Source organism: Anarhichas minor, unplaced genomic scaffold (assembly GCF_050575085.1).
Source record: "Anarhichas minor isolate MPS153535 unplaced genomic scaffold, ASM5057508v1 ptg000040l, whole genome shotgun sequence".
NCBI lineage: Eukaryota > Metazoa > Chordata > Actinopteri > Perciformes > Anarhichadidae > Anarhichas > Anarhichas minor.
In genome coordinates this window covers 8,747,929-8,759,696 of record NW_027466486.1, presented here as the reverse complement: position 1 = coordinate 8,759,696, position 11,768 = coordinate 8,747,929, and the positions used below count along the sequence as shown (strand labels likewise).

General features: G+C 40.9%; 1 protein-coding gene across 1 annotated transcript; it reads left to right on the top strand.

The window, feature by feature from the left end:
• Positions 1–918: 918 nt before the first annotated feature.
• Positions 919–11,571, top strand: kif15 (kinesin family member 15). The gene is made up of 35 exons (XM_076107869.1): positions 919–1,378; positions 1,666–1,696; positions 2,116–2,302; positions 2,461–2,537; positions 2,667–2,704; positions 2,802–2,899; positions 2,997–3,176; positions 3,378–3,587; positions 3,685–3,810; positions 4,196–4,318; positions 4,419–4,566; positions 4,762–4,841; positions 4,946–5,155; positions 5,623–5,800; positions 5,887–6,016; positions 6,468–6,609; positions 6,763–6,918; positions 6,999–7,127; positions 7,237–7,342; positions 7,482–7,647; positions 7,727–7,877; positions 7,968–8,053; positions 8,168–8,237; positions 8,341–8,427; positions 8,528–8,632; positions 8,802–8,924; positions 9,004–9,150; positions 9,237–9,326; positions 9,441–9,605; positions 9,851–9,954; positions 10,062–10,128; positions 10,214–10,251; positions 10,354–10,486; positions 10,708–10,839; positions 10,919–11,571. The coding sequence occupies exons 1-35, from the start codon at positions 1,360–1,362 to the stop codon at positions 10,991–10,993; spliced, it is 4,107 nt and encodes a 1,368-aa protein (XP_075963984.1). The 5' UTR covers positions 919–1,359; the 3' UTR covers positions 10,994–11,571.
• The last annotated feature ends 197 nt before the right edge of the window (positions 11,572–11,768 follow it).

The following is an 11,768-nucleotide window of genomic DNA, read 5'->3' as shown; positions in this document are numbered from 1 at the left end:
GAATCGCGAGAAACATTCAAAGGAAACGCGCTTCCGGGTTAAGCAGCCAATCGCGCTGAAGAGCGGATATGATACAATCGTCGGCCAGTGTCAAAGATAATACACGTGGCAAGATAGTAATCGACGTTGTCACACTGATTATGTGCTAAAAAAGGCTTGTTTTTCACATATGGCAAACCAATGACCCTCTAACGCTATTACAGCGCAATACTGATATTCCTGTTGAAACATAGACAGACTTGGGTGACTACATGATGATTGATTGCTTCAAATGTGCCAAAAACAAAGGTGATTTGGTTTGTATGAGGGGCACTGAAAGCAAAGTGGTAAGTGAAGCTAGGAGACTTCTCTTGTTGCTGTTTATTTTTTAATTTGAGCAAAACAGAAAGGTCCCAAATCCCCATTTGAAGACCAAAATAAATTTAAATATCTAATTTAAATGAGACTAAACTATCCTAAAACAGGAAGCGTATAAAATAGTCAATTTAAGTTGTGATATATCATTCAATTTGCAGTATATATATATATTATACTTGAAATACTAATGCTGGTATTTCGTTGTTTTGTCTCTCTGAGGGACTTTATGGTTTCTACAGTATGTTCATGTCCGGCTGCAAACTGGGATAAACCTGGGACAGTAAAGATGAGTACAGTCAGGCACAAGACAAGTCGCGCAAAACACCAAACATCAAACTCTTCTGGGCAGTTGTTGAAACCTGAAATACAAATTGTCACCAGTCATTTTTCTGCCTGTATCCTGAGGAAACATCTTACATGGTTTCAGAGACAATGTGTGAGTTATTTATAGACCTTATATATAATATTATACTACAGTATATTTTAATGTAGTGACCTCTGACTTATCTCTACTTACAGGCTCTACAAAAGGTAATATTGGTGTTATCAGTAGTACTTATACCACTTTATACTTTATCCATAAGTAATACTCTTCCAATGCGTATTAACAGACGTGGGTTTTGCACAGAATATGTTTGGTTTGTATCCATTTATCCACCTGGAGCAGAGCATTTTGGCAAATTAGGTACTAAACAGCATAACTGGCTTTATGGCCCATATGTCCTGGTTTAAGCTCCTTACTTTTCGACATAATATTCTGGTTCAATTTAAAATGAATTATCAAGCGTTTAATGCGAAAACAGTACCTTTCAGTGTACAGTAGGTGGCAGTATGCACGTTTCACGCTGGTTTGTAGCCCTACCTCAAGAAGAAGAAGAAGATGATGCAGACGTCCTGCCCGCCAATTCCGAACGATGTAAACAGCGTCAGTCGTCCCTTTTCGACTGACTCTGTTAATAAGTTAATGTTACCACATAACATCCAACTTTTTTTTTGTCAACAATGAATTCCAGCGGAAAAGGTAACGTTAGCGCACCAAACTAACATGCTAACATATTTTGGTAACCTTAGCAAGTTAGTGTAACATTCATTCATGTTATCTAGTCGGAGTCGGCTAGCATGAGTCGTTTGCTAGCTAACGTTAGTTAACTCAATTTAACGCTGAAGATGATCTCGATCTCGATGTCTAGCATTTTGAACGCGCAGTTCTAAGTTAACATATTAACGTTAGTGTGTATAACGTTAAGTAACACTTTAAGAAGTTAAATATATTAAAAAACGTTCATAATCATATGATTTTGTTTACAGGATCTGGAGATTCATCTCAACTTGGTGCCAGGTAATGTAACGTTACCTTTAGGATGTTTCAGCCAAACAAAAACCAACCACACTGACAACATCACAGATGCAAACATATAGTCATGTGAATAAGGGCTTATACAATACATGCACAGTACGGTGTGTGTGTGTGTGTGTGTGTGTGTGTGTGTGTGTGTGTGTGTGTGTGTGTGTGTGTGTGTGTGTGTGTGTGTGTGTGTGTGTGTGTGTGTGTGTGTGTGTGTGTGTGTGTGTGTGTGTGTGTGTGTGTGGGGGGGGTTCTTGTTTACGGGGATTTTGATTATTGACTGAGGAGCACAGCTACATTAGAGTAAACGTTTTCATGTCCTCCAAGCTTAATGGGCAGCTGTTGTAAGTTACATAGTTTTCTTCATGACGTTTAGGTTTTAACATCATCAGCTTAACTTTCCCGTCCTACAGCTATGATGGCGATTCCATCAAAGTTTTTGTGCGAGTACGACCTCTGACCCAGTGCTCCGGGCTGACCACAGATGGAGATCAGAAGCTGTGTCTCACAGTCACCTCACCCAACACCGTCCGTCTGCTATCAAAACCAGAACCACGAACCTTCACTTATGATCATGTTGCTGACATGGACACATCTCAGGTTGGAAGCTTACAGCTATTGTATTATGAACATGCAGCTGGCATGGGTAAAAGTACCGTGACAGACTAATAATAACCTGATTGATCAACGTGGGATGTGTAAGCTCATTAAGTTGGTCCTGGTCGGTGTGTGTGTTTGATTTTTATATTTCTCAACAGGATTCTGTATTCTCCAGTGTGGCCAAGAATATTGTTGAGTCTTGCATGAATGGATACAATGGTACTATATTTGCCTAGTAAGTGGTCTTTACCTTGTTTATAAACAGTATGAAATTACAGATATTTGATGGCACAACCGTGCTGCATTGTGCTTCATATGCAGCAGCCGTTCAATTCCTTATCAGAGTCCCCTCTTGTTTCTGCAGCGGACAAACGGGCTCAGGGAAAACATTCACCATGCTCGGTGAGAATTCAATTTATTCTTGACATTGTGTACTAGAAATTCTTTAAGATCAAGAGATAGAATAATTGTAGTGACACTTTCTTCTCTCCCACTCTAGGACCATCTGAGTTGGATAATTTCACAGATGAACTGAGGGGGGTTATACCTCGATGTTTTGAGTACCTGTTTTTTCTCATCAACAGAGAAGTGGAAAAGGTGAGCTGTAACATTTCAGCACCATGAAGTTGTTGTCAACTAGTATTTCATGTTTGTTTTCTAATTAAGTTGATACTTTGTTCTTTTTTCCTAAAAGTCGGGCCAGTCCAAGAGTTTCCTCTGTAAATGTTCATTTATTGAGATATACAATGAACAAATCTATGACCTTCTGGACACAGCCTCAGCCAGCCTGTACCTCAGGGAGAACATCAAGAAAGGTCTTTTTGTTGAGGGAGCGGTGGAGAAGTTTGTCAACTCAGCTGCTGAAGCCTACCAGGTATAAATTCCTAGCTTGTTGTGATTCAGAAGTTTATTGTACTGTACTTTTAGAGTGGATGAAACCCACATATCATGGACACATATTTTGTGTGAAATTTGAAGTGTATTCTTTATTGAAATTGGTAATTCATTTAATGCAGGTTCCATTTTAAAAAATGTACCGTGGAAGTGCACATAATTTGAGTTAACTACTACTTAGGTGCTGTCTATGGGCTGGCGTAATCGACGAGTGGCCTCCACCTCCATGAACCGAGAGTCTTCCAGATCTCACGCAGTGTTCACCATGACTTTGGAGTCCAAGGAGGCCATCAATGAAGTGGTGAACATCCGGATGTCTCAGTTGAACCTGGTAGATCTGGCCGGGTCTGAGAGGCAGAAAGACACACACACAGAAGGCTCCAGGCTCAAGGTGGAGCTTCGTCCATGAGTTCAGCCTCATACTGAGTTACTACATTTAGGATTTTTGCTGCTGCTAACAGCTGTTGTCTACATTGCTTCTCTTTCAGGAGGCCAGCAGCATCAATCGCTCCCTCATGTGTCTCGGTCAGGTGATAATGGCACTGGTCGACGTGTCCAATGGGAAGAACCGCCACATCTGCTACAGAGATTCTAAACTCACCTTCTTGTTAAGGGTGAGTGATTCTAAATAACAATGACATCTTGATCTTTGGTGGAGAATACGTTTTGTTGCTGAGTATCATTGTGGAGTCAACTTCCCTGGAACTATGGTATTGTGTGTTTAGGGGCATAACTCAAATGCAATTACTACGTAAAACACACATTTTCATGCTTCTATTACGTCTACTTAAATCACTATCGGAACGAGATTGTGTAATAAATATTTGTGGATGTGAAGCATCGATCTTGTGCACTTTCAAGTATTGAATTTGGCTTCACATTGATTTATATTCTTCTTTGCTTTGGTAGAATATAATACTACATTTAAAGATGTGGTTGATTGCACTTTATAATTTGAATAGATTTGATGCACTGTAACAATATGTATTGTTATTTCAGGACTCTCTTGGAGGAAATGCTAAGACTTATATCATAGCCAATGTACATCCTGGTTCAAAGTGTTTTGGAGAAACGCTGTCCACCTTGCAGTTTGCTCAGAGAGCAAAGTTGATCAAGAATAAGGTATCGGTCATTAACACAACTCTATATCGTATTACAACAGAGTAGACTTAAAACAAGTTGAGCACTTTGTTACCCATGTGCTATTATTTTGTTTTGCCAGGCCGTTATCAATGAAGACACACAGGGAAACGTGAGGCAGTTACAAGCTGAGGTGAAGAAGCTGAAGGAGCAGCTCGTACAGGTGCTAACTTCTCAGGGAGTGGACTGTGGAAGAGATGTAGCGCCCGGAGGACCGGAACTCCTCAAAGGTAACGATACACCAAACACATGTTAACCACAGCATCCTCTTTAAACCATTTGCACACGCTGAAAAATGTAACAAACTAATGTATTAAAAAAAGAAGTTCAGGCAACTGTATTGCATGCAGAGTTACATGTTATTAAACAAGAGTTTTCTGGCATGTTGCAAAAGTGTAATTCAGCTTTTCTCATCCGGTCCATAGAAATCCAACATGTAGTCTCATACAAAGCAAAGTTTATGGCTTGTGTTCGTCTGTGGAGGAAGCGAGACGAGGAGAAGAGGGTATGGGAGTTTACGTTTTTTTTGCATTGTCATTTATTTGGGGAAATGTTGTAAGTAAATGCTGTTGGTGCAGGAAACTTACAATAATGATTTACTACACTCAGACGCTGCTGGAGAAAGTGGCTCGGCTTGAGGAGGCCTGGACCCAGAAGGACAAGTTCATCCACTCGAGCCGAATGATTGTCAGGTTTCGAGAGGACCACATCTCTCGCCTTGAGAAGAAATTGAAGACGGAAGAAGGCTCACTGTCGGACAAGGAGTCTCAGACTCTGATTGATCAGCTGAAAGAAGAGATACAGATCTTGAGAGACCAGGTACAACATCTGATCCCATTTGAACGCTGCCTAACCCGCTACTGACGACTGTTTATGGGTCTACATTCAGATTCACAAAATATGTATTGATCTTTGGGGGAAATTGGTACAAGTGTGTTTGATATAAATGCAAGAGTTGTATAAATAGGAATATTTCTTGAAATGTACAGTATAAATGCAGAGTATTGCATTGAATTATTATACAATGTATGTATTTATTTAACATGGCTAATGTAGAGGAGCTATAGTTCAGATGTATAAAACATTTTTTTAAATATATTTACATTATTTATTTCCTCTTAAATCCAAGATAGGTTTGTTGGTAGTTCCTTCCTCTAAAAGGCACAATAAAGCTACATTAGATCTTCTGCATTATTTATATTTCTGGAATCAAAGGGAATAAATTCCCCAAATCAGTGCATCTGTGCAACACAATTTTCCCATGTACACAACTCTGCTCCTTTCAGGTGGAACATCACCCAAAGATGACGCGATACGCAGCGGAGAACTTCAGCCTCAGGCAGGAGAACCGTCAGCTTCGTTGTCTTGAATCGGTGGTAAAAGCTGAAGAAGTTGCCGTCCGTGTTGCCGCTGAGTTGGAAGAGGCCTTCCAGAGGGCTGTGGAGAGCGAAAGACTCTCAGAGAGTAAGATCATTATCAGCTTCAGTTGAGAAAATGTCAAGTAAATGTGAGAGATGTATACATTTGAATGAACTCGTGTTGCTCCACAGCTCTAGCCTCTGTGCCTGCAGATACTGTCTCTGCAGCTCCGATGGAGAGGCTGAAGGCTCAGCTGCTTCAGAAACAGTCGGACCTCACAGGTGCCCTTCAGGCCTTTGAGGTGTTCAAAGAGATCACCAAGTAAGGAGAGCATTTAATGAAGGAATCCACTCTGTGTGTTTTAGATGAGCCTGGCAGATGTTTAGGAACAAGTAAAAAGCAAAAGAATGTATCTGTAACTAGTAGAGCGCCTTTGTGAACTTACACTTTACTCTTTTCATACACATTTCTTTATCAATAACTGCTGTCTGTATCGTGACATGATGCCAAAAGACAAAGCATCTTAGTTTCCTGACTTGCCTTTGGGCTGGTTCATTTGGAAAAACAACATCTTACTGAGTTTCATATATTTTACATATACTTGTAACTGTAAATCCACTATTTGTATACATTAAATTATTATTGCCCAGCTGGGATTTCTAGCTTCAGGAAGAAGCGGTTCTTTTTTTTTTATATCATATTTCATTTGCCTTGATAAGGCAGAAGTTTGACAGATCTTAACGTGGTATTTGGATGGTGCTTTGTGTTCCAGCAAACAGATGTCACAGCTGGAGTCTGAGAAAAGATATCTTGACAAGTCCAACAGGCATTTGGAAAACATTTTGGAAGCCACAACTGCTTGCAAAAATAAGGAGGTCTCTGAGCTGAACAGAATTCACGTTGAAACTATAAAGGTGAGTGGATGTTGAAATTAAAAATTCAGATAACGGTAATCATTGCGAGATAGAGCATGGCCTTGGTGGAGTTTTGCAGTCTCCAAGTGACCCTCTAGTTCCAGCATTGTGACGTTTTATTATATTTTATCCTTCTAATGTCTGTTGTACCAGATTCTCACCACGCCCACCAACGCGTACAACTTGCGGACCCGTCTTGTGCCTCTCTCCAGCCCGGACCACCTGAATGGGGCAGACGACATCTGGACCGAGCAGCCTCCTTCAGACATGACTGAGATGGCCTTGACTGAGGAACTCTGTCAAGTGCAGGTACAACAATGTGGATTATCCTACAAATGTCTGCACAAAACACACAAATTGTCTCATACTTGTCTCGAAATTCTCACCAGGAACAAGCTGGCCGTGCTCAAACACAGTTCAATGAGGAGGAACTAAAGAACAGCAAGCTGTTGCAGCAAATTACAAAACTCGAGGAGCAGCTCACTGTGACATCACAAGAGTCTGACCGCAAGGATGAGGTAGATGTTCCTCATTTACACTTTTGTCTTGTCAAAATTTAACATTTTGGAAAAAACGTGATCTCCTTTATTTAACTATTTTTCAAATTGTTCTTTACGCCCGATGCAGCTACTTTCTTCTGAGCGAGCCATCAGAAACAGAGATCACCTCAACCTGCAAGAAACTGTCCATGAGCTGCAACAGAGCCTTCAGTCTGAACAGCAAGCTGCAGAGGGTAAGGATAACATCTTTCTCCTGTGTGGTTGAAATCTCTTCTTTTGCCCGTCTGGACTTGTTGAACTTGGATGTTTATGTGAGATGGAGGTCGGGAAAATGGCACCAATGGGACGACTCTTTCTTTTCCCTTCTTTCAGTGCTGAGGAGTGAGATCCGTGATCTACGTCTGGTGCTGCAGTCGTCGGACACAGAGCTGGCCGCTGTGAGGAACGACCTGAGAGACGACCAGAGCGAGAAGCAGAGAGAGATGAGCCAGCTCTCCAACAGTCTGATCAGCACACAGCTCCAACTTGACAAAGTCCAGTAAGCACAAGTTCAATACGTCTGCACTGTGACTCTTCATGTTCACATGTATGGTTTAAGTACCATGTCTTCGTTCCAGGCTGGAGTGGGAGCAGCTTCTGGAGCAGCACCGGACACTGCAGGATGCATTCGACCAGCTCCAAGCTGAGGCCAAGTTTGAGGCTGATCAGGCAAGACAGCAGCTGCAGGACAGGCAGCAGGAGATCGATGAACTGAAGGCACAGCTCACGGTTAGTGAACTTGTAGCCTCGCCTTTGGTCGTGTTTCATCCTGAAATTTAGACTGTGATCTCTGAACTGTCTATAACTTCTGTATTGTAGGAGTTGAATAATTCTCTGCAGACTGAGCAAGAGCACACAAGCACCCTGGTCTCCCAGTTAAGAGAAAACAAAGAGAGTACATCAAAGTAAGTTTGTCCAAAGCGTTCTCCTTTTTTTTTTTTCTTTTTTTTTTTTTTTTGAGGTTTTCAACACTCAAAGTAACTCTTATTAACACGAGTGACCTCGGTGTGTGCCTTCAGAGAACTGATAGAAACAGTGCAGCAGAATACACAGCTTAGGAAACAAGTCTCAGACCAACACCAACAACAGGTCAGTCCTAAGAACAGCATGCATGTTTGAAAAGTGTAAGTATTATTATAACAGTATCTGCAGTTCAGTAGCTTAACCTGGTTGTCTGATTTCTGTTTTGAAGGCATCCAAAATTAGCGATCTTGAGCAAAATGTAAACTCCACCAACGAAACGATAAAAGGCTTGGAACAGAAGATTGAACAGGACAAAGTAAGCCTGAGTGATTCATTCTCACCTATTTCTTATTCCTTCAAATAGTCATTGCGTTGTTAATGCTACCGTCCTGAAACCCACTTGTGTATTTTGACAGGATGTTGTTTTAGATCTCATCAAGCAGACCAGAGACCTCCGTAGTGAGCTGAGCCAGAGGGACCAGACCATCACCCACCTGTCTGGAGACATCACAGACATCACAGTGCGTTACTCCTCCACCTATTCCACCCGTTATTGTGTCTGAAATAATGTCATCGTTTGCTGTAGTTGCCTATTCATTTACTCTACCACCTCATACTGTAGATAGGTTTAATGTTTGCATAAGTCAAGACATGTTTATAATAATAATAATAATGTCATTGCTCTTCCAGGCCAAGTTCAATGCTGCCTGCCTTGACAGGGAGGATATCCGGGAGCAAAACTCTAAGATGCAAGCAGAGAGCTGTGATCTGAAAGAAGCTTTAGACCGGCGGGGAGCATCCAACAAAATAGAGGTAAGTTTGTTCATGTTCAACACCGCTGTTCATACTATTTTGGTATTATTATTATATGTTTGTGTGTGTCTGTACTCAGGTGGAGGTGTTGCAGGAGGAGGTTGTTTATGCCACTGAGGAGGTCGAGAGACTCACTAAGGTTCTAGATGAGCAGAACAGTCTCTTCCAAGCCTCTCAGGAGCAAACCGCCCAGAAGGACGTCATGATACAGAATCTACAGCAGAAGGTGACTTTTTTTTTTATCATACGGTCAAGCAAATCTCAAGAAAACATTTTATTGAAATGATTAACAAAACTCTCCTTTTCTATCAGATGCAACAACAGCAAGAAGCTGTTGAAAGAACCATCAGAAATGGGAAACCCCACGTTGATGTTACAGGCACACCGAAATCATTGCCTCGGGTAAGACTTGTGCTTTATTTCCTCTTTAATTCTTCGTTTACAAATAAACGATGGGGCCTGTTTTTATTTATTTATAAAGTAAGTAAGAAATGTCTTTTCCCCCCGTCTGTGAAGACACCCTGCACTCCAGGAGGTTTCAACAGGGACTGGACCCAGGTGCTAGAAAGCCAGGAGAGGGAGCTGGAGAATCGCCGCTCCTCCATGATCAACCTGGAGATTCTTTTAACGGAGCTGAACGCCGAGAGGGTGGCCAAGAATGAGGAGATCCAAAGGCTGAAGGTATATCTTTGCAAAAGATATTCAATTGATCTACAGCTACACCCATTCATCATGGTGACAGCAGACTCTTCTAGTTTAGTATCTTTTTCCACTCAATTTGAAAAGGTTTAAATAACTGCAGTAAATGTTTTGTTAATATTAAATGCATTTTTGAATGAAGACATTGCCATAAGTTTGAATGGCCTGAATGTCTCAATGGACTTTGAAGTCCATCGATATTGATGATGTGTTGTCACTCTCCTCAGATGCAGCTGACGGAGAAAGAGACGGTCCGGATTGAGATCCAGTCTTTACTCGACCAGTTTTACAACAAGCAGAGCCAGCTGACACAGAACGGGAACAATAAAGGGTTGAGTTTCTTCATCATTCAGCTATCCTCTGCCCTAAAGTACATCACATCATGTGTTGTGGACGGCTGAAGTAAGATTAATAATGTTTGTTAATTGTAATTTTCAGTGAAGAGTTGACTGGAGCCCTCAAGCAAACCATGCTTAAAGAGCTACAGGAGGAGAGAGCAGAGAAGGTTTGTGTTTGGTTTTCTACTGGTTTTATTTTTCTCTGTGTTGAATTATCAGTTTCTAATTTGTTCACCTCTCATTAATTCACAGAGCAAAATAATGCAGAAGCTCTCCGATACTCATAAAAGGTAATGAATCAGCATTTGTTTATTGTATATTGTTCTGATCTTTTAATTAATGCTTGACATTTGACGAGCTCTGTCTGTGTTTTTTTCTGTGCTTTGGATTAGACTGCAAGCACAGGACTCGATGTTGGCCCAGTCCCAGACCTGCGTTCAGGAGCTGACCACTGAGCTGAGGAACCGCTGCCTGGAGCTGAGAGAGCTGAGCCTGAGGATGCAGGAGGAGGAGAAACTACTGCAGGTCAGAGTTGGGAGGAGACTCGTATCTTTCACTAAAGAAACCTTTTTGGGATAATCTGTCTTTCAAGTATGGAAAAAAAAAATGGACTCCTGTCTACATAGTCAGCAGCTGAAATAATCTCAGTACCGAGTGGATCTGCTGAGTTCCTGCTTGTACGCTGGAAGATGGCCTGATTGCGACAACGAGGTGACACTATTGTTCCTATTATTTCTGTTTTACAGGAGAACGAGGTTCTCCGTAGGCAGAATGTTCAGCTGTCGGAGGAGAATGGAAAACTTGTGGGGCATAAGAACCACAAACAGAGGATTGAATATCTGGTGAAGCTGAAAAAGGACAACACCAAACTTCAAGAGGTAACTAACATTTCTTATACAATCAAAGGATTTTCTCTTTACATCAATCAACTTTGTGTATTTTTTCCGTGTTTTAAAGGAAAATGAAAAACTCAGAACAGAGATTCTCTTAATGCGGGACAACGGGGGATGTCTGCCACTGGAGATGACGTAAATCCCTGATGATTCTTTAATGGTTTGAATCTTTGTCATTTGCATCTTTACCAGTGAAAAAAAATAGTATACATTTTTTTTGTGACTGTATTGACGTGGTCAACTCTTTTAAATGTTTGCAGTACAAATACATTGTGATTTATGTTCGTTTTCCATTCAGGGAATTTGCAGAAATGATTTTGCTCATGATGTATTCATATTATTACACCTTTTTAAAAGTTTGGCTTGGATGCATACTGTACCTTTACATTGATCTGCTATTGCAGCAGCATAAGACCAGCTGTGATGAAAGCTCCATCCTTGTTGGGTTTCTTTAGATGTACATTAGTACACCTAGACATGTCTTAGACTACAACAATGCTGAACATAATCTTAATGTGAAAACTGCACATTTTCGTGTTCATAATTTTTTAGGTGCTTGTGTCTAGTGCTGTGATTGTTGATCATCTGAGTTGTATCCATGGTATATGGTTTGTTGTATTTTTCCCATCATACTGAGGTGTATAGCCACTGTCTTTTTTAGTACAATGAACTTTAAAAATAAATGTAATACTGTAATTAAAATAATTCTCTCTCATATTTGGTGGTATTGTTTCCTGAACAGTTCAAATAAAAGGACTGTAAAAATGCTACATACATATGGTAGCTGTGATGGGAAGTACATTTACTCGAGTACTGTACTGTCCAACCGCCAGGGGGCGATGTAACAGGTATTTAACAGTTGACCCACGCGCTTCAATCTCGTAGCTACCCGTAGCTTTTTAGGTAAGAGAGAG